The sequence below is a fragment of the Lethenteron reissneri genome, chromosome 51 (genome assembly GCF_015708825.2).
Source record: "Lethenteron reissneri isolate LAM-NWPU_2019-01 chromosome 51, ASM1570882v1, whole genome shotgun sequence".
NCBI lineage: Eukaryota > Metazoa > Chordata > Hyperoartia > Petromyzontiformes > Petromyzontidae > Lethenteron > Lethenteron reissneri.
In genome coordinates, this window is record NC_083829.1 from 7,311,465 (window position 1) to 7,338,502 (window position 27,038).

The 27,038-nt window shown below is 54.9% G+C and overlaps 2 protein-coding genes across 2 annotated transcripts in view; one reads left to right on the forward strand and one right to left on the reverse strand.

The window, feature by feature from the left end:
• Positions 1-19,646, forward strand: LOC133355437 (inosine-5'-monophosphate dehydrogenase 1b). The gene is made up of 15 exons (XM_061572741.1): positions 1-425; positions 4,130-4,228; positions 7,384-7,432; positions 8,077-8,178; positions 8,360-8,434; positions 8,718-8,924; positions 9,121-9,208; positions 10,477-10,676; positions 11,141-11,231; positions 12,892-12,987; positions 13,294-13,437; positions 13,738-13,882; positions 14,356-14,499; positions 16,301-16,384; positions 16,724-19,646. The coding sequence occupies exons 1-15, from the start codon at positions 115-117 to the stop codon at positions 16,743-16,745; spliced, it is 1,857 nt and encodes a 618-aa protein (XP_061428725.1). The 5' UTR covers positions 1-114; the 3' UTR covers positions 16,746-19,646.
• LOC133355546 (G-box-binding factor-like) overlaps positions 18,981-27,038 on the reverse strand; it is an 11,280-nt gene continuing 3,222 nt past the window's right edge. Inside the window, exons 5-6 of the mRNA XM_061572887.1 lie at positions 20,350-20,502; positions 18,981-19,046 (exon numbers count right to left, since the gene is read on the reverse strand). Coding sequence (XP_061428871.1) covers positions 18,981-19,046; positions 20,350-20,502 — 219 coding nt within the window. The remainder of the gene's footprint in view (positions 19,047-20,349; positions 20,503-27,038) is intronic.

Consider the following 27,038-nt stretch of genomic DNA (forward strand, 5'->3'; position numbering starts at 1 on the left):
GTGACAATAAAGCGAGCGTAGTTGAAGCACCCCCCCCCCTCGCTGCCACCGAACCATTTCTCTTTCTCCTCTCTCCTCAATCCCCTCGGCAGCAGCAGCTGCAGACCCCAGCTCATGGCCACCGTTCGAGGCGTCTGCAATGGCCTTGGGGATGTGGAGGAGGTCGACGACGGCGCTCCGTCGTGCCAGGAGGCCTCGATGTCCGCCCGCCCCGGCCTCAGCCCCGCCGCTCCTGTGCCCTCGACTCAAGCTCCATCATCAGCAGCAACAACAACAACATCGGCGTCGTCTCCTCCTGCGCTGTCCACCATGGCGGAGTACCTTGAGGGTGGTGGTGGTGGTGGCGCGGCCTACGTGAACGGCGCCAGGCGGCGGTCCGTGGGCCACCATCCCTACCGCAACAGGGCCATGTCTGAGCCGGAGAGGTGAGCGGGAGAGACGTGGGGGGCAGCAGAGATGTGGGGGGCAGTCCGAGGAGAGATGTGGGGGGCAGGAGAGATGTGGGGGGCAGACCGAGGAGAGACGTGGGGGGCAGGAGAGATGTGGGGGCAGTCCGAGGAGAGACGTGGGGGGCAGGATAGATGTGGGAGGCAGACCGAGGAGAGATGTGGGGGGCAGGAGAGATGTGGGGGGCAGTCCGAGGAGAGACGTGGGGGGCAGGAGAGATGTGGGGGGCAGACCGAGGAGAGATGTGGGGGGCAGACCGAGGAGAGATGTGGGGGGCAGGAGAGATGTGGGGGGCAGACCGAGGAGAGATGTGGGGGGCAGTCCGAGGGGGTCTGGGGGTGTCTCGCTCAGCCATAGACATCCAGGGGTCTGGATGTCTACCCCCCTCAATCACCCTTCTAGCTGTACCCCTGTTGTTTATATGTTTAACTTCTTTCGCACCGTACGTAAGCTAACACCCCCCCCCCCCCTTTCTAGCCGGACCCCTTGCGGGTCTTGGGGTCCGGATGTCAGACAATGGACCCCCGTTTATTTTGGGGTAAGGGATCTGCGTATGTAACACTCTTTGATTTACGGGGGTCTTGATGTTATCCCCCCCCCCCCCCCCACGACTAATCCCCTTTGCAGCTGAGTCCGCGTGACCTTGCGGGGGTGGTGGCTGGGATACGGGGGTCCACAAACAATGGGGGGTTGGGGGGGGGGGTTAATAGGGGATGTCTACCAACATGTGGTTGGCGTGAGATCTCTTGCCAAGGGCCGGGTGATTGTGCAATAACCCGTAGCCCAGCAGAGAACCCCCTTTGCAGTACTTTCTTTTTGAATTGTTACCCCAAGGAATGCTACATCACTGCCTCTATATCGTGCAGAGGTGTTTGTTCCAGGCCGGTTCAATCTGCCGTCACAGCAGTTGTTACATAAACAGTACGGCAGGTCGCCTTGGGGAGGGTGAAAGTGGTGGTAACTACAACATATTTTTCAAGAGGTCTGGCTGGCGTGGAAGATTAGGCCAAATATCCTCGAGAGGGGGTCTCTAGAGCTCGCTTCAGTGGGGTGGGGGGAGGGCCTTCTGCCAGCAGTGGCGTGAGCAGGCACTTGCAGGGCTGCGCCCTCACCGCAGTCGTCTGTCCACGTGGCTTCTCTTTGGATCTCTCGGTAGGGATTAGACCACCTGTGGACCCCTAAAAAAGGGGGGCTGTCTAACAATTGTTGTTACTCGAAAGATGTATCTCTCTGTTCGCGTGTTGTGCTTAGTTCGTTACCCTGTCCACGCACGGTTGGCTACGTTCGGTGCGAAATAAGTTCAGCATACAAACCATCTCGTCGTTCACCATTCACTCGCTGATTCATTCGTTCACGTGCCTCATTTCAAGCCAGGCGACAGCCCATTGACCTTAGCCGTCTCTTTCACGAGCTCCGTGGCTTTTATTCGTTCGTACATGCACCGAAGAGGTGGACAGATTGGGCCAGTTGGATTATAGCCACGTCCGCAGGTTGGAGGCATCGCACGGGGAGGGGGGGAGACACCCTTTGTTGAGCTTCTCCAGGACACTTTGCTCCCAGGTGTGTTATGGTGCCAGCTCTTGACCAACATTTGCGAATTGGCCATAACCGACCTCGTTTTCCGGTTTCAGCAGTGCCAGGATTGCTGGGATTGATACTGTTAGGGTTTTTTCGGTAAAGTCACGTCGGTAAAAATAAAAAGTAAAAAAATATTTATTATTTTATTTCCATGATTACTTTTATTAACTTTTAATTTTATGTTTTACCTACGTGACTTTACCGAGAAAAGCCTAACAGTATGAATCCTTGCAGTCACGAAAGCTTCAAATCTAGAATTGCTGGGATTGGTCTAAGCTTATGATTAAGGTTGGGGGGTTATGTTCAAGATGAGTGAATATTAGGATGACTTGTTATGTTAATGGATGTCGGGTGAGGCTTCGAATGTGTGCTTGTTAGGGTGTTATAGTTTTATGGTTTGGGCTAGGATTAGGTTTAGAGGGTAGGTTTAGAACTAGTATTATGGTTTATGTTTAGAGGGTTAGGTTTAGGGATTGGTAATCGGGTTGGTATTATCTTGAACTTAGGGCGAGTGTTAGGTTTTTTGGGTTAGAGGTGGGTTTTGTCCCGCTGAGCCAGTTTAAAGGTTAGAACTATAAATTTTGATTTAAAGCTTTCGTGACTGCAGGGATTCATATTATTGCTTCTTTCGGTAAAGTCACGTAGAAGGGAAATAATGAAATAATATAAATATAAAACAATTAAAATTCTCACGACGTTTCGACTGCAACACAAGCAATCATCATCAGGTATGAAATCCACAGCAAGAAAATTGTTGCAGTCGAAACGTGAGAATTTGTATTGTTTTATATTTATATTATTTTATTATTTCCCTTCTACGTGACTTTACCGAAAGAACCAAGAATATGGTTAGAACTATGTTTAGTGGATACAATGATAGTTAAGAATAAATATTTGTATTTTCTATCTACGCGACTTTACCGAAAGAACCAAGAATATGAATTCCTGCAGTCACGAAAGTTTTAAGTCAAGTACAATCTGTGTTTACCATCTCTGTTCGCCTGCTGTGCCTTGGGGCTTAACACTGAACACTTTGTGCTGTAGTTTGACGTCGTGAGCCCCAGTGATTGACATTAAGCCCAAATACTGTACTGTCATAACACTAGCCCAGAGGTTGACAACCAAATAACAATTAGATCTATTTTTCGAATTCTGTAAAAAAAATATTTTAAGAGCATACCAGTTCGGTTTACCTGTATTCTTGTACAGGGAAATTGCGTTTTCAGGTCTATACGGCGTACAGCTGTTTCAATGCGGGCAAAAAACCATCTATTTGTGTTTCTCCCTTGTGATGGGGCTTTGTAGGATGAACGTTGACATTTATAAGGGCACGGGGTGACCAATAAGCTCTGAATTGGTCTAATAATGTAGGCAGCATGTGAATACGAGACGGGCCTTAAAGAGCCCGTAGGTTGCGGACCCCTGGTTCTAGCCCGATGAAGAGAGTCTCAAACTTTAACAATTATCTCCAGGAACAATCGAATCGCGATCGGCATAATCGTAACGCATAAAACGAACAAACCCTGGCATCGACTGTAACTTCTTAACCGCCACCGCTTGAGCTAAGCTCGTCGAGTATGTCATCGATTATGTCATCGATTCACTTCACACACGTGTTTTTGTTGTGGTCCCGGTGCTATTAATTATCCCTAAACAGCTTTGACGATGTCTGTCGATATGTGCGCTAACAACTCTGTTGGACATTCGGCGTTTCGTTTGATTGACGTCTGCGCCACGCTGCACGAGTTCGCGGCGGCCATGTTGCTCGGGGGGGGGGGGGTCAGAGGGCAGGGAGCTCAGTGAGAGTCATGGGGGGGGGCGGGGCGGGGGGCGACGCTGTTAACATGAACGCGACGGCGATACCCCCTACCTAAGATGGCCGCCTCCAGCGACCCCTACCACGTGGTCGCCGTGCACCCCCCCCCCCCCTCACGGCGCGCGCATGGTTTTACGCTGCCGGTTATAACCACAAGCGAGCACGTGTTTGGCGCGCCGCGCCTGTTCCAGCAACGCTTCTACGGCTTTCGTTAAGTCCCGAGCCTGCTGATTAGCTCGGGGCTAGCCCGCCTTCCCCTGTCTCTCATTCCTCTCCCGCCTGTTGTAGGATGGCCGACTTTCTCATCAGCGGAGGCACAGGATACGTTCCAGACGACGGCATGACCGCGCAGCAGCTGTTCGCCGGTGCGGATGGACTCACGTACAAGTAAGTGCCCCCCCCCCCCACGCGCTCTCACTCTCCTATCATCAGTCGAAAACTCGAGTACCCGCACGAGCGATTAAAGTCACGATAGTGTTCGTGGACGTATCAGAATCTACTTTTGTTTTTAGCTACAGAGGCATAACTAGTATGATCACAGCACAGACGGAGCAAATGCAACAATCCTACTTTGGCGGCTGATGATAATGATGATTGTAATGAAAATGTGGAGCATGGAGCCGCCGCTGGCTAGGAATGTGGAATTCGCTAACCACTCAAGTCCGTCTAGTACCGTAATACATTTTAAACAGGGCGGGTGACGCTCTGCTGACTTTAGGATTCGCTGTCTTAGTAGCCACGATGAATGAAATGTAAAATTCGAGCTGCAGTGATGCACAACCGCGCATTAGACGCCTCTACAACATTTCTCCCCGTGTCTTGCGAGCCCACGTGAGGCAGGTGCGGATCATCGACGCGGTGATTAGATTGATGGGGCGTTTTTGCCGGCTTTGGGCAAACAAAAGTCGCTGGTCTAGTTCGTTTCTAACACAACCCCCTCCGGCCTAGCCAGTTCAAATGCCACGTGTGCCGGAACCGTCGTCCTGTGCCAAAGACAAAGACGCACACAGCCCCCTTGACTCAATCCTCTGCTGGTGGTTGGTTAGAGCTTTCACCACGTCGGTCTGTGCGTCTTGGTGAAGACGGGGGGAGGCAGGGAGCATGGAGATTCCGAAAAACGGTGGATTTTTTTTGTTTAAAACTGCCCCCCACTCGAACCGCTCCCGATCGTAGATATGTTAAGCGGTCGCGTTTACAGTCGATTGGAAATATGGTCGATGTGATTATAATCGGTTGAGTGGCGATTCCCGTCCATGACTAACATCAGTAGAGAGTGATCTGTGAACCGGTTCTATTCCCCCTTTTACCAACATGACATGGGGAGGGCATTCATCCAGCAGGCAGTTTGATATAAAGGATAAAAATTTTTTATTATATCTGCACTGGTTCTAGCTACTTCCCTTAACTAACCTGTGCTGACTAGCATGGTCAAACAAGCCCCACGATCAACCGACATGGCGTTGATGGCATGAAAAACAACTCCTGACTTATTTATTAACGAATCGGGATGGCATCCAATTGAATTTGAAGCGCTGCTCGATTCTGAGAAAGTCACAGCGAGCGGTTGCGAGCTGGTTATTTGCGTCCTGTGATGATTGGCTTGGAACCTTTGAATGGATGACACCGTGGAAGTCTGCATTTCACGGACCCCAAAGGAACAGGACAAAGGAGGTTCCTGTCCCACAGCCCAAATGTTCTTGCGTGTCGGCCAAAAGCCAAAAATCAAAGGGCCCCCCCCCCTTTTTGTCACGAGCCGTCACGGTGTTTGGCCCTCGGGGTGAGAGTGCACGCGGATGATTTCACGGCCGTCGTCCCAGACCGCCGCTTATAGCTCGCGATCGACCACGGTGATTATCCGTGTACTCGCGGATGTTAACGGAAAATAACTTTATGATTCAGCGGAAAGTCAAATAAAGACTTTGCACATTTTTTCCTCCTAATTTTATTCCCTCCCGCCGCCTCACGGCTGTCGCGTTTGTTCATTCATAAAGGCCGCTTGAACTTTGCATCGCATCACGGTTAGTACACCATTAAATTAAATTCACGATGTCCATTTCGCCCCAATGATGGTGTCAGTTGTGTTGAAGGTAACATGAAAAACAAATGGAACCACCGGGAGAAGGCGACAGTCTCCCACCCACATCAGCAAATAGATGCGCACTTCTCCGTCATGAATGGAAAGTTAAAGACAAGCTATAGTAGTGCGATTGTGGCCATGCTAAACGAAACTCAACTCTTTATTTGACCAGATAAGGCCCACTGAACGATATATAGCTCTTTCAGAAGCGACCTGGCCACAAATGATAGTTCAATGAAGTGGCTTATAAATGTGGAAATTGATAGCAGCCAAATACTTTAAATGTATGTTTCTGAATGTGGAGAAAAATCGACGCGAACACGAGGAGAACATGCAACTCCACATATACAGACATCAGGGTCGGGATCGAATCCATGACCTGTATACTGGGCGAGGTAGTTAACATCTTGCCGCCATGCAACTCAGACTATGAATCATGTAGTAAACTACTGTAGTCTACGCTCCTTCAACAAAGGAGAACAGCAACTCTCTCTCTATTGAAGCCCTCTTCATCATGCTCAGCAAATCTCGACATTGCCGTTTAGCTCCTGAGCCATATGGCCATCGTGCGCAAGGGTAGAATAGAACTGCTAGTTACGAACACTGCAGCAGTGTTGGCTTAATTACAAATTACGTTCTGGTCACACTTAATTTTAAAAGGTGGTAAAAATACAGCCCGGAAATATCATGGTCATGCAGCTGTTGACAGAATGGCCTCGACTCAAGGGGAACGCTCGACATATGGAAGTGCCCACACTTTACCCCACCACTCGCGATATGCCAGCGAACTTACTGCGGTGAGCCCATTTACACCGCTGGGTAAACAAGAGGTGGGGGGGGGGATATATAAAACTTTCCTCATTGCGACAACTTACACGCCGGGAGTTCTAACCGACGACCTCTGCGTTGTCAACCCCAGCGTGCCTGTCCCTGTCACCACTCCCATTGGCCAGCACTCCCGATAGCCTTAATAGGTGCTCGCTATCAGAACTTTCCCCAACAGTCTATGGAGGCTATACGGGGTTGGGGGGGGGGTCACACTGTTTCGTGCGCGTGTGTAATGTGTATATTTAGCATCCAAGTCTCATGGTGCTCGTGTAACCGATCAGCTCGCGCGTGTGTATGCACGTGTGTGTGTGTACGCGTGGGAAGCGGTAGCGTGGCAGTTGGTGTGCTGCGCTACGAACCGGGCGACCTGAGTTCGATTCCTGCTCAAGTCCAACACCACTGACGGTTATCTAAACTGGTGCTGGGTCTCCCCTACGTCGACTAAGCCTCAAACGAGTACCTAATGCAATGTGTAAAAAAACAACGCAACTGGGGAGACTAAGGCGGTCGGGTGTGGTGCTGGCCATGGACCTCCTCATGTACCCTTCCAGCCTTCAAAGGTGCTCACAAACGGCACTTGCCCTAACAGTATGTTAAAGGCTATAAAGGGGATCTTTGTCTTTGTGTGTATTTTCAGTGACTTCCTCATCCTTCCCGGCTTCATCGACTTCAGCGCGGATGAAGTGGTGAGTCAGCAGCGTCTGCGCGTCGAGCGGTCGAGGGGCACACGTGGGGGCATTGCCACCACGAGCCGGTTCACGACCACATAAACACACGTGTCAATTACTCTGTCATTGAAAGCAAAAAAAATCCGTTAAGAGATTTGACATGTCGGGAAATGGCCCTTGTTCATCGCACATGAAGGGCCATTGCAGGACACGTTTTCCTCCCAAGGCCACATGGTGTTATCGACCAAAGTATTTAGGTTTTTGTTAACTCTCTTGTATGTATACATGTGTACACACGTTTGCGTGTACCTATGTGCGTGTACATGTTCAATTCACAGCCAATAGCAGTGACCATTATCTGAGCGGGTCATGGGCCCTCCCCCTAGGTCGACTCAGCCTCAAATGAGTACCTGGTACGGTGTGTAAATATCGGCACTAGGGAGACAAAGGTGGCCAGGTGTGGTGCTGGCCACCCACTCCCTCGTGTGCCGTGCCGGCCTTCATAGGTGCTCGCTAACAATACTTGTTCCAGCAGTGTGTTAAGGCCGTAGAGGGGATCTTTGTACGTGGATGTTCCTCTGTGTCTGTACTCGACACGTGCGTGTACTCGTATGCGCGCCTTTGCGTGTGTGTGTTCATGCCCATTTGTGTGTGCATCACAGGACCTGGCGTCGGCGCTCACCAAACAGATCACCCTCAAGACCCCGCTCGTCTCCTCCCCCATGGACACGGTCACCGAGTCCAGCATGGCCATCGCCATGGCGGTGAGGGCCGCGACCGGCACACGGCCTCCTAACCACGCGCTAGTAACCAAGCGCTTGTCCTCATTGGCTTATTCTCAGGGCGAACCGTGGGCTCGTAGTTGTGTTTGTAGTTCTTGTTGTGTGTGTGTGTGTAGTTCTGGTTGTGGTTATATTTGTGGTTGTGATCGTACCGCCCCCACAGCTCATGGGAGGTGTGGGTGTGATTCACCACAACTGCACTCCTGAGTTCCAAGCCAACGAAGTCCGGAAAGTGAAGGTTCGATCCCCACCAATGCACCCACCCACCCATTCACTGACCTACTCACCTGCTCATCCACACACTCGCCAGATTATGCCCACCCAACCCACCTTGCCCACCTGTCTGCCCACCCACTGACCGACTCATCCACCCACTTTCCCATCCACTCGCTCACTCACCCACTCGCTCACCCACCTACCCCCCTGCTCATCCGCCCGCCCGCCCACTGTCCTACTCACATGCCCACCCACCTCTGCACACGCGTCCCCACCGCCCTTCCCCCGTGGGCGCCGCCGTGTAGAAGTACAAGCAGGGCTTCATCACAGACCCCGTGGTGCTGAGCCCGGCCCACTCGGTGGGCGACGTGTTCGAGGCCAAGGCGCGCCACGGCTTCTCGGGGATCCCCATCACCGAGACGGGGCGCATGGGCGGCCGCCTCGTGGGCATCATCACCTCGCGCGACATCGACTTCCTCACCGAGAAGGACTACAGCATGGAGCTCTCAGAGGTAGTGCATCACCAGACCGCACTGCACCGCACTGCAGCATGGACCTCTCAGAGGGAGCGCCGCACCACACCGCACTACGCTACAGTATGGAACCGTTGAACTGTGATGAGCGTGTAACAGTTCCGTTAGTGTGGTGCGGTGAGCGAGTGGCGGGGGCCGGGTGGTGCGGTGAGCGAGTGACGGCGTGCCTCCGCAGGTGATGACCAAGCGGGAGGACCTGGTGGTGGCGCCGTCTGGGGTGACGCTCACGGAAGCCAACGAGCTCCTGCAGAGGAGCAAGAAAGGTGTGCGGAGCAGCAAACCATCACCACCGGCATCGAAGGCATCGTCATGACAGCATAATCATAGCCATCGTCATGACAACATCGTTATCGCCATCGTCATGCCAACAAAGTCTTAGCCATCATTAGAGGAAGAGTAGGAAGAGATTCAAGAGGTGGCCAGGAGGAGAAGTTATTATCTGGGATGGGGCTGGAGTCTGGTTTGGGGTCGGGGTTGTCGGTGAAACTGCACCCGCTCCACCATCCGGCGCTCGGCTCGCTTGTGCCGTGGGCCGTTGAGAGGAGGTGCCACAGCAAACCACGAGGCAGACGAAATCCGGATGGGCGCTCTCGATCAGTGGCGCTCGTCTCTGCAAACTCTGCCACAGAAAACAATGCGGTGAGGAGGGGGGAGGTGGAGGAGGCCCGGGGGGGGTGTGTACGCGTGTCTGTGTGTATAAGTGTGTGTGTGAGGAGCGATGGTGTAGCAGTTAGCGCGCAGCGCTATGAACCCGGCCGTTCGATTCCCGCTCACGGCCAACACCAGTGACGATTATCTGAACCGGTCCTGGGCCTCCCCTAGGTCGACTCAGCCTCAAATTAGTACCTGGTGCGATGTGTAAACATCCCTACTAGGGAGATAAAGGCGGTCGGGCGTGGTGCTGGCCCACCCACCCCCTCGTGTACCGTTCCGGCCTTCCATATGTAATGTGAAGATATATCCGGCTCACTGACGTATCACAACTTGTCATGATGATTGGCTCTGCCGGTCCTGGTTTATAGCCAATGGGGGGGGAGCCTAGGGGCGTGGCCCTGACGTAATGGAAAGGTGACAGCTGTAAGTAGAGGATTGGTTCTGCTGGCTTTGGCCACAGCCAATGGGGAGATGAGTCAGGGGCATGACCCTTTGAGCCTACGAGGGAGCCTGGAATATTCCATGGAGGCTAACCAGGATTGGTGGAAACGTACCACGTGACCCGGGTATTAAATAGGAGTGGAGACGAGCAACACGTGGTCAGAACGGGAACGAACGGAGGAAGGGGCCACGCGTGAGTGGGGCTCCGGGTTGCCACGTGGCAGTGTGTCTCTATCTATCCCTCTCACGCTGCCTGTCAGCAGCGTGAAGGAAAGCTGTAATGCAAGTTGAATAAAAGACCGGATTCCAGAAGTCGCCTCAACGACCTTTATTACACATAGTTGCTCGCTAACAGCACTTGCCCCTACAGTCTGTTAAGGCTATATTGGGGATCTTTGTTGTTTTGTGTGTATGTATGACTTGTGACCGTGTGTAGGCAAGCTGCCCATCGTGAACGAGAAGGACGAGCTGGTGTCCATCATCGCACGCACCGACCTCAGGAAGAGCCGCGAATACCCGCTTGCCTCCAAGGACGAGCGCAAGCAGCTGCTTTGCGGCGCCGCCATCGGCACCCGCGAGGACGACAAGTACCGCATCGACCTGCTCGCCCAGGCCGGGGTCGACCTCGTCGTGCTGGCACGTGCCTCGCTCGCCCATCCTTCTGCCCGCCCGCTCGCTCGCTCGCCCATCTGCTCGCTCGCCCGGTCATCCATTCGCTCGCCCGCTCCCCCATCCGCTCGCTTACTTACCCGCTCGCTCAGTCATTCACCTGCATGCTCACTCTCTCGCTCGCTCAGTCATCGACAAAGTTGTCTACTCGCCCGCTCGCTCGTTCGCTCAATTAACTCGTTCGCTCACCTGCATGGCCATTCGGTCACTCGCTCACTTCCTCAAACAAGCTGGCTGTGAACACCAGCTCACTTTCACCTATTCGCCTGCCTGCTCGTTCAATCGCTCGCCTGCACTCTCGGACAAATGCGTGAACACTCGCCTGCTTGCGTGTTGGGCCTCCTCGCCTGCTCACACACGCACTCGCGCAATGGCCTGGAAGATGGTTTAGATTTTTTGTTGAATTTCCCTCGGCTGCGTGACGTTGGCAGGACTCCTCCCAAGGCAACTCCATCTTCCAGATCCAGATGATCCGGTACATCAAGCAGAAGTTTCCGGACCTGCAGGTGGTGGGCGGCAACGGTGGGCACCTCCACAATGCCACCTGCGCAGACTTTAGAGAGATGCACGCCGCCGTGTAGCCCCAACAGACTCTTAGAGAAAGAGGGGGGGTGGGTGGCCAACACCACGCCCGGCCGCCTTTATCTCTCCATTGGTGATGTTTACAAACCGCACCAGGTACTAATTTGAGGCTGAGTCGACCTAGGGGAGGCCCAGGACCGGTTCAGATGATCGTCACTGGTGTTGGTGGCCGTGATCGGGAATCGAACTCGGGTCACCGGGTTCGTAGCGCTGCGTATTGACCGCTCGACCAACAACCGTTGCACCACCACTCTCTACATCTAGACATGCGCACGTTCGGACGACTCGCCACACCTTGGGGGGGCGGGGGGAGGCGCGGGGCAGCAGCGCTGTCCAGTGGTAGCGCGTTCGCCGCTTGTTGCAGAGGTTTGCATTTCAAATCCGCCTTGCCGCCCTGTGCGCCCCATCTGCTTTGCTCACAGTGGATGTTGAATGAGAAGATCCCGCGACGTCGTTCGCAAGAGTTTGCCGGCGTCATGGTCCAGACTTGCCAAATTTGGAACGTCTTACCTGCAGCTTACTCAATATGGGTCACGCACACAGCAGCAATCATCGTCGGTGAAACTGCACCCGCTCCACCATCCGGTGTTCGGCTCGCCCATGCCGTGGGCCGGTGAGAGAGGAGGTGCTACAGCAAACCACGAGGCAGACGAAATCCGGATGGTCGATCTCGATCAGTGGCGCTCGTCTCTGCAAACTCTGCCACAGAAAAAAATGCAACACGCCTACGCCAAACCAGCACGACACACCTACACCGCACCAGTACGACACACGCGGCACGCCTACACCACACCAGTACGACACACGTGGCACGCCTACACCGCACCAGTACGACACGGCACGCCTACACCGCACCAGTACGACACGGCACACCTACACCGCACCAGTACACACACGCGGCACGCCTACACCACACCAGTACGACACGGCACACCTACACCGCACCAGTACACACACACGGCACGCCTACACCGCACCAGTACGACACGGCACGCCTACACCGCACCAGTACGACACGGCACACCTACACCGCACCAGTACACACACGCGGCACGCCTACACCGCACGAGTACGACACGGCACACCTACACCGCACCAGTACACACACACGGCACGCCTACACCACACCAGTACGACACGGCACGCCTACACCGCACCAGTACGACACGGCACGCCTACACCGCACCAGTACGACACGGCACACCTACACCGCACCAGTACACACACACGGCACGCCTACACCGCACCAGTACGACACGGCACGCCTACACCGCACCAGTACGACACGGCACGCCTACACCGCACCAGTACACACACACGGCACGCCTACACCGCACGAGTACGACACGGCACACCTACACCGCACCAGTACGACACGGCACACCTACACCGCACCAGTACACACACACGGCACGCCTACACCGCACCAGTACGACACGGCACACCTACACCGCAGCAGTACACACACGCGGCACGCCTACACCGCACCAGTACGACACGGCACGCCTACACCGCACCAGTACAACATACCGGAACTTTCCGCAACGGTCCTGACTGTCTCCCCGTCCTTGTTGCCCCACCCCCTCCTCTCCTCCTCCAGTGGTGACGGCGGCGCAGGCGAAGAACCTCATTGATGCCGGCGTCGACGCTCTGCGCGTGGGCATGGGCAGCGGCTCCATTTGCATCACGCAAGAGGGTGAGTGGTGCGGGAGGGCGAGGGGCGCGGGGGTGGGGGGGCGCGGGGGAGGGCGAAGGGGGGGGGCGTGGGAGAGGGCTAGGCGGGGCGGCGCGAGGGAGGGAGAGGGGCGGAGGGAGGGAGAGGGGCGGGGGGAGGGTGAGGCGCGCGGACTCGCCAGAGTGGGCGGTTAAAGGGGCCACGGACAGAAGGATGGGCAGGCTAAGGGGGATGTGTGTATGACGCGGTTGGGCTGCGCGTGCCTCTGCGCGCGTCTCTGCGCAGTGATGTACATGGCTGTGCCTCTTCACGTGTACGTGCGTGCAGTGATGGCGGTGGGGCGCCCCCAGGGCACGGCCGTGTACAAGGTGGCGGAGTACGCGCGCCGCTTCGGCGTGCCCGTCATCGCCGACGGCGGCATCCAGACGGTGGGGCACATCATCAAGGCGCTCGCGCTGGGGGCCTCCACCGGTGAGACCCCCCCCCCCCCCCGCCTCCTCGCCACCGTCACAACATCATCCGCACCGCCGTCTCGTCGTCGACATCGTCATCATTCCAGACCTCTATCGATTACCTCCATCCTCCTCCGCTCATCCTACTCTGTTCTTTCTCCCCCACCTCTTCTCCATTATTCTCTCTCCTCGTTCTTTTCCTCCTGGTTTCCTCCTCCACCCCTCTTCCCCACTCTTCTCTCCCCTCTCTTCGCTGTCTCCCTATTCTCCCCCCTCCGTATTCTTCCTCCTCCTCCCCCCACCTCCCTCCCACCCCCAGTGATGATGGGCTCCCTGCTGGCCGCCACCACGGAGGCCCCGGGCGAGTACTTCTTCTCGGACGGCGTGCGGCTCAAGAAGTACCGTGGCATGGGCTCGCTGGACGCCATGGAGAAGAACAAGGGCAGCCAGAGCCGCTACTTCAGGTGGGCGGCGACTGTGGCGGCATCGGCCTTCATCCAGCAGTGGATGGATCGCCACTTCATGTGACCGAGCCGTGACGCTAGAATGGCGGTGGCGAGATGGGGGGTAGGGGGGTTATTGAGGCTGACGGCAGAGTGGCAGGCAGGGGAGCGACGTTCGTCTGTGCGGCGAGGTTTTGTGAGAGACGACGGTGACCGTGAGCGGAGGGGGAAATCGTCGAGCAAGGCCATGACCGCGACGGCTGCCCTGCCAGAGAGCAGAGTGAGGGGCGGGCGGGGAGGTGACGAAGGTGATGAAGTGGATGATTACGATGATGATCACGATGTTGGTTGTTGTGGTTGTAATCGTGAAGGTCGTGTGTACGGTGTCTTTGGCGACGAGTGACAATGTCAAGGTGGCTGTGTAAAGGTCATGGCGGGAGTTCACGGGACAGGCCCAAGTACAGTGATGATGATGATGAGGCCGTGTCTTGCAGTGAGAACGACAACATCAAGGTGGCACAGGGCGTGTCCGGCTTGGTGCAGGACAAGGGCTCCATCCAGAAGTTTGTGCCGTATCTCCTCGCCGGCGTGCAGCACGGCTGCCAGGACATCGGGTCAAAGTCCCTCTCCATGCTGCGGTCAGTGACTGTCGCCGCCATGATGTCTCTGTGGGTGTCTCTGTGTGGAGCGGGAGTGTAGCGGTTCGTGCGCTGCGCTACGAACCCCGAGACCCAAGTTCTATTCCCGCTCGCGGCCAACACCAGTGACGATTATCTGAACTGGTCCTGGGCTTCCCCGAGGTCGATTCGGCCTTAAATGAGTACCTGGTGCAATGTGTAAAATCATTGCCACTGGGGAGACTAAGGCAGTCGGGCGTGGTGCTGGCCACCCACCCCCTCGTGTGCCGTGCCGGCTTTCACAGGTGCTCGCTAACAGCACTTGCCCCTACAGTCTGTTAAGGCTACACAGGGGATATTTGTCTTTGTGCTTCCTACTATGAGGGGCGGTGGTGCAACGGTTAGCGCGCTGTGCTGTGAACCCGGTGACCTGAGTTCGATTCCCATTCGCGGCCACCGACAACATAGGCGACGAATATCTGAACCGGTCCTGGACCCTCCGAAAGGTCGACTCAGCCTTCGATGATGACCTGGGGTGTTGTGTGGAAACGTCAGTGGCCGGCCGTGGTTCTGACTATCGCCCACCCCCTCTTGTGTCGTGTCGGCCTTCATCGGTGCACGTTTAGCACTTGCCCCAACAACAGCCTGTGTAGGCCACACGGGGGATCACCGTCTTTGTAGGCCATTGAGGCGGCAAAGGCCCCCGCGGGTCGGGGGCCACCTCGCTCCCGGTGGCCCCCTTCCCCCCCCCCTCCCCTTCATGGCTCCTGCCCCTCACCGACCCCCATGAGACGAGCTCGCGCCTCACAGCCGTTTTATTTAATCAAAATCTAACAATTCCGACTTGGCCAGCGGTGCAGATCTCTGCGGAGACGGCATTCGACGGCGCCTCCACGTCCTTGTCTTGTGGATCAGAGCTTAAGTTAATTTCGGCACGCCACGTCCACCGTACCTCTCGCTCCGGTGGTGGCGGTGGCGTCCCACCGAGCCACTTCGCCACCGCTGACCCGGAAAAGACACGCGCGCCAGGCACGCCACATCCACCATGACTCTCGCTCGCACCCCCCCCCCCCCCCAGCTGCGACCAGGCATATCCCAACCAATCGTCAATCGCTTCTTGTTCTACCGTCATCAAAAGGACGAGAGCCCACTTATAAAACCCAATTCTTCACTTCAAAGAATTATCATCTTGTTTACAATGTTATAATTGCTGTAAAGGTGCTTTATAATCTCGACAAGATAAGAAGGCCCAGGGAGTGATGGCTTAAAAAACCTGGTGGCTGCTACTGTTGTTACTGCTTTGGGCTCTTGTGTTTTGTGTCGCTGAATTTGTGACGGTTGTGGTGTCCCATGTGTGTGTGCGTGACGGTGGTTGTGTTGTCCGTGTGTGTGTGACGGTGGTTGTGGTTTCCGTGCGTGTGACGGTGGTTGTGGTGTCGGTGTGTCCGTGTGTGTGTGACGGTGGTTGTGGTGTCCGTGTATGTGTGTCGGTGGTTGTGGTGTCTGTGTGTGTGTGTGTGTGACGGTGGTTGTGTTGTCCGTGTGTGTGTGTGACGGTGGTTGTGTTGTTCGTGTGTCCATTTGTGTGTTATGGTGGTTGTGGTTTCCGTGCGTGTGTGTCGGTGGTTGTGGTGTCCGTGTGTGTGACGGTGGTTGTGGTGTCCGTGTGTGTGTGTGACGGTGGTTGTGGTGTCCGTGTGTGTGTGTGACGGTGGTTGTGGTGTCCGTGTGTGTGTGACACGGTGGTTGGCGGCTGATATTGTGCTGGTGGTTGTGGTGTCCGTGTGTCCGTGTGTGTGCCGGTGGTTGTGGTGTCCCACAGCTCCATGATGTACTCTGGGGAGCTCAAGTTTGAGAAGAGGACCATGTCGGCACAGGTGGAGGGGGGAGTGCACGGACTCTACTCGTGAGTGTTGCTCCACGCCCGCCGCTCCACCCCCGCCGCTCCACCCCCGCTGCTCCACCCTCCCAGCTCCACCCGCTCCATCCCAACCCTCTCCACCCTCGCCATCCCACACTTGCCGTACCCTCCCTCGCTCCACCGCGTCACTCCAATCCTCGCTTTACCGTACTTGACCACGCTGGTGAATGCGCGCACGGCGTCGCGTGGCCTCAAAGTGCACCTAGCCTGGCACTTGTCATTGGTGGGTGCGGCGTCGGCGCAAGGCCGGTGTAGCTGCGTGTCCCGCGCACAGCGAGCACGCCACTCACGCTGCTTCTCCTGCTGCTTCTGCTTCTGTTGCAGCTATGAGAAGCGCCTCTACTGAGTCGGATGGGGAGCAGAAGCATCAGCAGCAGCAGGAGGTGACACCGTGGTTGCCCGGTTCCTGCTGCAGTTTCCCCCCCACCTCTCCCTGCCCACCCCCTCCCCGGCCTCTGACCTTGGCATGGGTCGTCTTGACGCACAAGAAGAAAATAAATAAATGCAACTTTTAAAAAAGATAACGTGGTAAAAACGCAACGAAGAGGTTGAGAAATACTGCGTCCGAACGGAGGGGGTTCCTGACGGCCCCCCGTCCCGTCCCGCTTGCTGTGCTGCCCCCCACCCCCCGTGTAAGTGCCTGCCGCTTGGCGGAACCGCCAAGCGGACCGGCAGAGCGGCCATGACAGAGAAGCCCAGAGTGGAGCGGTCGCCAAGCGTTGCCATCCCTCCTCTTTGTCGTCGTCGTCACGTGCAGCTCCGGTCCCGATATCGATCGCCACTGACGGTAGCCGTGGCCGGGAATCGACCTTCGGCAATGACGAGCGATGTCACCGCGGTACTTGACCACCCAGGCAAGCATCGGCGAGTACCAAGACCCTCTTATGAAGAGGTTCTTGCTCGAGACGTTTGGCCAATTTACTTTTTTTCAGTGTTTTTGTTTCATGAGCTCGGTGAGATGTAGAGGAGTTGGCCTAATACACACCGTATGGGGGGGGGGCATCCACAGTGGAGGCCCTTCTGCCAGCAGCAGTGCGAGCCAGCGGTTACCGCAGGGCTGCGCCAAACAACTCAAGGGGATGCCCCCATGTGTGCGATGAGGTTAGCACTCAACGCTCGGTCTGTTATTATATACCTACTTGCTCTTCTGCCCTGCTTGCCCGGAGTCGGCAAAACACTGCCGCGGTGGTGGTGGCGGCGGTGTCGTCGCGTAAACGTGCCAACAGTGAACGTCGCCGGCGCACGGCAAAGTTCCGTGGGACCCCGGCGGTGTTTTGTATTTTTTAGGCCTCGAATCCGTGGGCCCCACGTGCGGTTGTGTTGAGCTCGTGGCGATTGCGAGGCCGCGATTTTAAATCCCGGTTTGGCGCGGAAGTCGACACGGCCCATCATCGGTCCCTCCCTCCGGAGCCGATTCCAACCAGCACCGATTCCAACCAGCACCGCTTTGTGTGCAAAGTCAACGGCGGTTTGTCCTGTGGATAAACACAGACACAACCACCCCCACCGGCCGCCGCCAGAGGAATGTGGAATTTCCACCGCAGGCTCTGCAGAGCTGTCAACAGATGAGCCACCAATGCCTCGATGCTCCTTCGAGCAGGAGGTCACTTTGACCATTTGTTTTGTCAAAGTCCAGTGCACAGGCACGCGTACTGCAGGGCACGCTTACTCCATGCACGCACAGACCGCCCTGCAGCTACCCGAGAACGGCTCGCATCACAGCTGTTTTAATTAATCAAAATCGAACAAATCCAACTTGGCCAGCGGCACATATCTCGTCGGCGGTGGCATTCGACGGCGCCTCGACATCCTTGTCTTGTGATCCGGAGCTTAAATACATTTCGGCACGCCACGTCCACCGTTTCTTTCGCTCCGACCGTGGTGATGGCTGTCACCACGCGCACGCCAGGCACACCACATCCAGCACGACTCTCGCTCCGAACCGTGGAGATGGCGGCTTCGTCAAGCCATCGCCAACGAGCCGGAACCACTATTTTTTTCACGCACCCGGCGGCGCACCACCGTCCGTCCATAGCTCTCGCTCCCGGCCGTGGTGACTGCCGCTTGTCGCGTTGCTGCCTGCGCCGGTCGACAGCAGCAGCCCACGAAAAACACCCGGTGAGAAATGAAGCTCTTTTCGTAACTTTGTAGTTTTTTTATAAACAAACAAGTGGGAGACCGCGTGCTGGTGGTGCGTCGTTACTGCCGGCTCGCCCCTGCGTCTACGGCGACCGGTGCCGTGGGAGGGAATCCACACAAAGTGTGGATTTTTCCTCCGCCCGTTTTTTTTGCCGAAGCCTCCAACAGCGAATTTGTGTCGCAGCGGAATCCCAGCCGCTTCGCCACGACGACGTAGAATTTGTACCGCGCGACAAACCAGAGGCGCGTGACGCAAGGCTGCAAGAACCAACTGCACGCCAACAGTTGCCCAAGTTCTGTGGACCTACATTGAGACGAGTGTTTGTACGCGCGAGAAATCAAACACCGGCTGGGCGGGTGGTGGTAATGCTCGCCCCCCCCCCCCTCTCGTCATGCACGTGGCGTTTAATCCAATTTCTCAACTGCCACGTGTGATGGGACGTCACGGTGACGAGGTGTTGGCTGCGTCGATTTTGCGCTTGGCGCCGGCAGTGCCCGTGTCCGTTGGCTGTCGCCAAGGCCCGGCACCGCCGGCGTGAGCGTCGCGGGGGATGATGATGGCAATGTTGGTAACGATGGTGGTGATTTTGGTCGTGTCCCGCTGTTGTTGAGCTGTAGATGCTAATGATAATGCTGGTGAAGATGTTTCATTGTTGGGCTGTCGGTGGTGGTGGTGATGATCAGGGCTTGATATTTCGCTCGGTGTTTCCGGAACGCTGCCGTGCTGGCATGTAATGTGGATTCGGGCATGACCACGACAGGACGAGGTATGACCTCTCTTTAATAATCCGACCAACCAATGGGTTTAGGACAAACCTAAAGGAGGGGAATGGCTGTGGCAGGGCCAACATAATTCCCGGACGCAGCGTTCCAGACTGTCCTGGCTAAAATCAAGCACAAGGTGGTGATTACGGTGGTGATTACGATGGCGATGGTTGTGTTTTTTTCCGTTGGACTGTAGGCTACGATGAAACGATGCCCTCGACAATGTCTGGCTGTTGGTCTCGTGACGACGATGATGACGATGTTACGCTTACCGCTGTTTCAGTGTCTTAGGCATCCGCGTGAACACGTGCGCAACTTTTTGCGAGGGCCCTGTGCGGAACGGGGCCAGCGCGCCCGTAGCCGCCCCCCCCCCCCATGCAGTTCCGCTTTTGGCCGTGAATCCCCTGGGCTGTGCCCCGTCTGTCGCTGCCACCCCCTCCCCATTGTAGCCCCCCTCCCCTCTAGTCTAACCCTATAGCCGACCGCTTTAACGCACAGCCCCGCAAACCCCCACCGTCGCCCATCCGCCTGTAGCCCAAGCTGGCCGTACTCAAACCGCGAGCCCCTTGCCCCCCACCAACATTCTCCCCCCCCCCCCCCACACACACAAAAGCCAACCCTAGGCCTAGCTCTGACGCAAACTCTCGCCCCCGAACCCAGACCCCATGGACTTTGGACCCCAGGGTCAAAACACTACCCCGGCGATATGACGCCTTCCGTGTGGACAGATGACCTCCCCTGGGGAGGGCAGGCTTGGGTCCAAATATATTACTTTGACCTGCAGGGGTACAAACTCTGCTTGAGCGTCGCGATGGCCCGTGGGAAAATGATCTCCGCAGAGGCAGAATTAGGCCGAGGGGTTAAACTACCGTGGTAGGTGGGGTGGGTTGCCGGGCAGGGGTGAATAATGTGGAGGAGTCTGACCCCAGGATTATGAATTCTACGGGGGTCGAGGCGCTGTCTCCGGGCGATCCTGAAGCCCCCAGTGTCGTGGCCCAGCAGCCGTGAAGCCCCGTGGCCGATGTGGTTTTTTCGATCCGGCAAACTCCCGTGGATCCAACGTCGCCCCTGTCGCCGCCACCCGGACTCCGTGTCCAGCCCAGGTCCGGATGGACGGGGTCGGCGGAGCGGCAGCGCCGCGATTCGGATGGCTCTGCTCTGCTCGTGCCGCCGCCGCTGCTGCTGCGGCCACTCCGGGTCTGTTGAGAATCGGATGAGATTGAGATCACAATCGGATAACGGGCGAGGGGGGGGGGTTAGGATTTGAATGCACGTGGCGGGCACTCGCTCAAACGCATCGGAGCGCCTTGCGTCGCATCTCAACCGGTCCATTGTCTAGCGGCATTCTTAGCCTAGACAGGATGGGGGAAGGGGGGACGCCACAGTGGCAGCCGCCCGACGCGACACAGGGCGTGAAGCAGCACCAGCCTGCGAATGGCTCTCGTCTGCCGGCAGGGGGCGATGTTACCACTCGGTTTTTTGTTTCTCTCGCACGATTCATTTCCCTCTCGGTGTCGGCTTGCACCATACACGGTTGGCAGTGATGGGCACAGGGAGGGGGGCGCGCTGATCTGTTCTCATTTCTTCAGAAACGTGTTGGGCCTGTTCCGCGCGTCGAACGTGGTGTTTCACTTGTATGTTTAAAGCCCGCCCGCTCCACATTTCTGCAATTCACTTGCGCGCGCGCACACCTTTGGTCGCATGCAACTTGAGGGTTCCCTTGCATGTGGACGTCTCTGCAAACGGTTGCTGCTCGCAGTTATCGCTCGGCCGACACCATAACCGAGTCCGTGCCCTACCCTAATGGCCTCGTTGCGCAACTGCTCGCCCAGATGTGGACAAAGCGGTTGCATGAGATTTTTCTTTTCAAAGTTACAGGCGAATGATTTTACGAGCCATCCCGGTTAAAGCAGACCACTCGCTGGAGTTATGGCCGGGGACTCAGAATCGACTGTAGCGGAGGAATCGAGGCACCGGTCCAAAGTATTGCGCACCGTGTGTGGTCTGTATTGTTTTTTTCTGAACGATTCTGATCAGTGTTTCATTTTGTTTAAATCTTGTGAAAGTGTTCTTTGGTTTATGCAATTTCAGTCGATGGTTCCTGTGTGTAGATGTGTGGGTCTGTTTGCTTGCGTGTGAGCACACGTGGGTCCGTGTGAGCGCACGTGGGTCCGTGTGTGCGTGTATTTACATGTGCGTGTGTGGGGAGCGGTGGTGCAGCGATTGTCGCACTGCGCAACGCAACCGGCCACCAACATTTCAATTCCCACTCACGGCTAGCAACGGTGGACAGTGATTATTTGAACCGGGCCTGGGCCCTCCCCTAGGTCTGCTCGGCCTTAAATGAGCACCTGGTGCCGTGTGCAAAACATCAGCCACTGGGGGAGACAAAGGTGGCCGGGCGTGGTGTTGTGGTTGGCCACAGCCTCATCTGCCGGTGCCAGCCTCCTATAGGTGCTCACTAACGGCACTTGTGCCCCCCTTACAGTCTGTTAAAGGCTACACGAGGGGGGGGGGTCTTTGTTTTTTGTACGCGTGTGTGTGTTGATGCCGCTAGTAAAACTCCCAAAGTCACTGTCCCCCCCCCCGCCCCACATTCACGGCCGGCAGCTTTCGTTTGCTTTGCGCCGCGTTCTGGCGACCTCGCAAATAAATAAAAAGTTCGTACGTGAGTCTCGAGTTCCATTTTTACCCCCCCCCCCGCTCCCATCAGCGAGTTCGTACGTGAGTCTCGTTCTCTTCTTACCCCCCCCCCCCAATCAGTGAGTTCGTACGTGAGTCTCGAGTTCCATTCTTACCCCCCCTAATCAGTGAGTTCGTACGTGAGTCGAGTTCCATTCTTACCCCCCCCCCCTAATCAGTGAGTTCGTACGTGAGTCTCGAGTTCCATTCTTACCCCCCCCTAATCAGCGAGTTCGTACGTGAGTCTCGAGTTCCATTCTTACCCCCCCCCCCCTAATCAGGGAGTTCGTACGTGAGTCGAGTTCCATTCTTACCCCCCCCCCCTCCCATCAGCGAGCGGTCCACCAACCCTCCGCTCTTCGCCTGCTACCCCTTGCGCAGGCTACAAGATCCACCACGACCTTCTTCCTAGTCCCAATTGTAATTCTAACCATGTCCCCGTCTGGGGTTTTATTCAGTTGCGTACCTCTGGTTGCGTGCAACTAAATCGCGTGGAGGCGACTTCTGCAACCGGTTGCGGGCAGTTGTGGCCACCGTTTGCTGCTCGCAGCAGAGACCGCATCTACTCAGATATCTGTAGCGCAACCGATCGCTCACGTGTGGCCAGGCCTTCGTAAAAAAAATAATAATAGTCGACGCTTCGGGCAATGGCCCTTCTTTAGCATAGCGCTTGAATAACAAGGAGGGCAGAGAAAAGAGAGCGAGAGATCTGTGGATAAGAGTCGGGGGAGACCGCAGTCGTCTGCACCGCGGGGGGCCTTGATAAGAATCGCATTTTAAAAGGGGCCGGTTGCTGCGTGCCACGTGGATCAGATATCTCCACGGACATTTGACGAAGCGAGCGAGAGGGGACGTCTGAACGGACGGAGCGCCGTGCCCTGCAGCAACGTGGTGGGGGTGGGGGGCTTTTGGGATCGACGGTGGCAGGCGGAGAGACATCCCGTGGGCTGCGTTAGAGAACACGGGACACACTCGCTAGAGAGACACAATCCCATGGGCTGCATTAGAGAACACGGACACACTCGCTAGAGAGACAGACGGAGAGACACAATCCCTTGGGCTGCGTTAGAGAACACGGACACACTCGCTAGAGAGACAGGCGGAGAGACACAATCCCATGGGCTGCGTTAGAGAACACGGGACACACTCGCTAGAGAGACAGACGGAGAGACACAATCCCTTGGGCTGCGTTAGAGAACACGGACACACTCGCTAGAGAGACAGGCGGAGAGACACAATCCCATGGGCTGCGTTAGAGAACACGGACACACTCGCTAGAGAGACAGACGAAGAGACACAATCCCTTGGGCTGCGTTAGAGAACACGGACACACTCGCTAGAGAGACAGGCGGAGAGACACAATCCCATGGGCTGCGTTAGAGAACACGGACACACTCGCTAGAGAGACACAATCCCATGGGCTGCGTTAGAGAACACGGGACACACTCGCTAGAGAGACGGAGAGAGACAATCCCTTGGGCTGCGTTAGAGAACACAGGACACACTCGCTAGAGAGACAGGCGGAGAGACACAATCCCATTGGCTGTTAGAGAACACGGACACACTCGCTAGAGACAGGCGAAGAGACACAATCCCATGGGATGCTAAGAAAAGGCAAGTGGACTTGGGGTAAGATGCGTTACGGCTCAGAAGCTGACGATAATAATGATGCTGGGCCATGTCAATATCCGCGGCAGTAGCAGCAGCAGCATCATTAACAGCAACGGGAGCAAAAACATAAATGATAGCATCTACAGGAACAGCAGTAGCAGCGGCGGCAGCAGCAGCTACAGTAGCAGAATACATAATAGCAGCTGCATTAAAACTAACAGCAGTACTACAGTAGTAACAGCAGCACTAACAGCAGTACTGTAGTAGTAACAGCAGCACTAACAGCAGTACTGTAGTAGTAACAGCAGCACTAACAGCAGTACTGTATTAGTAACAGCAGTACTGTAGTAGTAACAGCAGCACTAACAGCAGTACTGTAGTAGTAACAGCAGCACTAACAGCAGTACTGTAGTAGTAACAGCAGCACTAACAGCAGTACTGTATTAGTAACAGCAGCACTAACAGCAGTACTGTATTAGTAACAGCAGTACTGTATTAGTAACAGCAGCACTAACAGCAGTACTGTATTAGTAACAGCAGCACTAACAGCAGTACTGTATTAGTAACAGCAGTACTGTAGTAGTAACAGCAGCACTAACAGCAGTACTGTAGTAGTAACAGCAGCACTAACAGCAGTACTGTATTAGTAACAGCAGCACTAACAGCAGTACTGTATTAGTAACAGCAGTACTGTAGTAGTAACAGCAGCACTAACAGCAGCACTGTAGTAGTAACAGCAGCACTAACAGCAGTACTGTAGTAGTAACAGCAGTACTGTAGTAGTAACAGCAGCACTAACAGCAGTACTGTAATAGTAACATCAGCACTAACAGCAGTACTGTATTAGTAACAGCAGCACTAACAGCAGTACTGTAATAGTAACAGCAGCACTAACAGCAGTACTGTAGTAGTAACAGCAGCACTAACAGCAGTACTGTAATAGTAACAGCAGCACTAACAGCAGTACTGTATTAGTAACAGCAGCACTAACAGCAGTACTGTAATAGTAACAGCAGCACTAACAGCAGTACTGTAATAGTAACAGCAGCACTAACAGCAGTACTGTAGTAGTAACAGTAGTACTGTAGTAGTAACAGCAGCACTAACAGCAGTACTGTAATAGTAACAGCAGCACTAACAGCAGTACTGTAGTAGTAACAGCAGTACTATAGCACTAACAGCAGTGCTGTAGTAGTAACAGCAGTACTGTAGTAGTAACAGCAGTACTGTATTAGTAACAGCAGCACTAACAGCAGTACTGTATTAGTAACAGCAGCACCAACAGCAGTACTGTAATAGTAACAGCAGCACTAACAGCAGTACTGTAGTAGTAACAGCAGTAATGTAACAGCAGCACTAACAGCAGTACTGTAGTAGTAACAGCAGTACTGTAGTAACAGCAGCACTAACAGCAGTACTGTAGTAGTAACAGCAGTACTGTAGTAACAGCAGTACTGTAATAGTAACAGCAGCATTAACAGCAGTACTGCAGTATTAACAGCAGCACTAACAGCAGTACTGTTAGTGCTGCTATTACTTGAAAGTGCGGGGCCCGTAGCATATGTAGCTGCTTGTGCTGCTCTGCTAATCCGCACTGCGTGCCCCTGCCGCGACCTTCGGCCCTTACCCGCAACCTTTGCCCTGACCCTGACCTTTCACCCTGCCACTAATTGCGACACGACCTGTTTTTCTGACCACAACGCCCGCCCTTACCTTTAACCCAGACCTGATTGAAAGCCCTTGTCCCGAATCCTATCCAGGGCTATGACGACCTATAAGCCCGATCTATAACCCTTACTACGACCTCCACCCTTAACCCTATCATTACCTCCACCCTAAACCCTAACAATACCCCTATTACTACATCTACCCTAATCCCTAACCCTACCCCTATTACTACATCCACCCTAATCCCTAACTATACCCCTATTACTACATCCACCCTCATCCCTAACCATACCCCTATTACTACATCCATCCTAATTCCAAACTATACCCCTATTACTACATCCACCCTATTCCCTAACCCTACCCGTTACTACGTCCACCCTTAACCCTATCACGGCATCCACCCTTAACCCTATCACTAACTTCACCCTAAACCCTAACCCTACCCCTATTACTACATCCACCCTTATCCCTAACTATACCCCTATCACTACCTCCACCCTATTCCCTAACCCTACCCGTTACTATCTCCACCCTTAACCCTATCACTACCTCCACCCCTAATCAACCACAATCCCACCGCTAACTCTACCCTACTTCTATCCCCGTCCGTGTCCCCTAACCCTGAACCCAAACCCTGAACCTAACCCTGAACCTAACCCTGAACCTTAACCCTATCCTAACCCTGAACCTAACCCTACCCTAACCCTGAAGCTAACCCTATCCTAACCCTGAACCTACCCCTATCCTAACCCTGAACCTAACCCTGAACCTAACCCTACCCTAACCCTGAACCTAACCCTATCCTAACCCTGAACCTACCCCTATCTTAACCCTGAACCTACCCCTATCTTAACCCTGAACCTACCCCTATCCTAACCCTGAAGCTAACCCTATCCTAACCCTGAACCTAACCCTATCCTAACCCTGAACCTAACCCTGAACCTACCCCTATCCTAACCCTGAACCTACCCCTATCTTAACCCTGAACCTAACCCTATCCTAACCCTGAACCTAACCCTACCCTAACCCTGAAGCTAACCCTATCCTAACCCTGAACCTAACCCTATCCTAACCCTGAACCTAACCCTGAACCTACCCCTATCCTAACCCTGAACCTACCCCTATCTTAACCCTGAACCTAACCCTGAACCTAACCCTACCCTAACCCTGAACCTACCCCTATCCTAACCCTGAACCTACCCCTATCCTAACCCTGAACCTAACCCTGAACCTAACCCTACCCTAACCCTGAACCTAACCCTATCCTAACCCTGAACCTACCCCTATCCTAACCCTGAACCTACCCCTATCTTAACCCTGAACCTACCCCTATCCTAACCCTGAAGCTAACCCTATCCTAACCCTGAACCTAACCCTATCCTAACCCTGAACCTACCCCTATCCTAACCCTGAACCTACCCCTATCCTAACCCTGAACCTAACCCTGAACCTAACCCTACCCTAACCCTGAACCTAACCCTATCCTAACCCTGAACCTAACCCTACCCTAACCCTGAACCTAACCCTATCCTAACCCTGAACCTAACCCTGAACCTAACCCTACCCTAACCCTGAACCTACCCCTATCCTAACCCTGAACCTACCCCTATCCTAACCCTGAACCTACCCCTATCCTAACCCTGAACCTAACCCTACCCTAACCCTGAACCTACCCCTATCCTAACCCTGAACCTAACCCTATCCTAACCCTGAAGCTAACCCTATCCCTACCCATTAACCTTGTCGCTTAGCCTGACCCTGCCTGACCCGT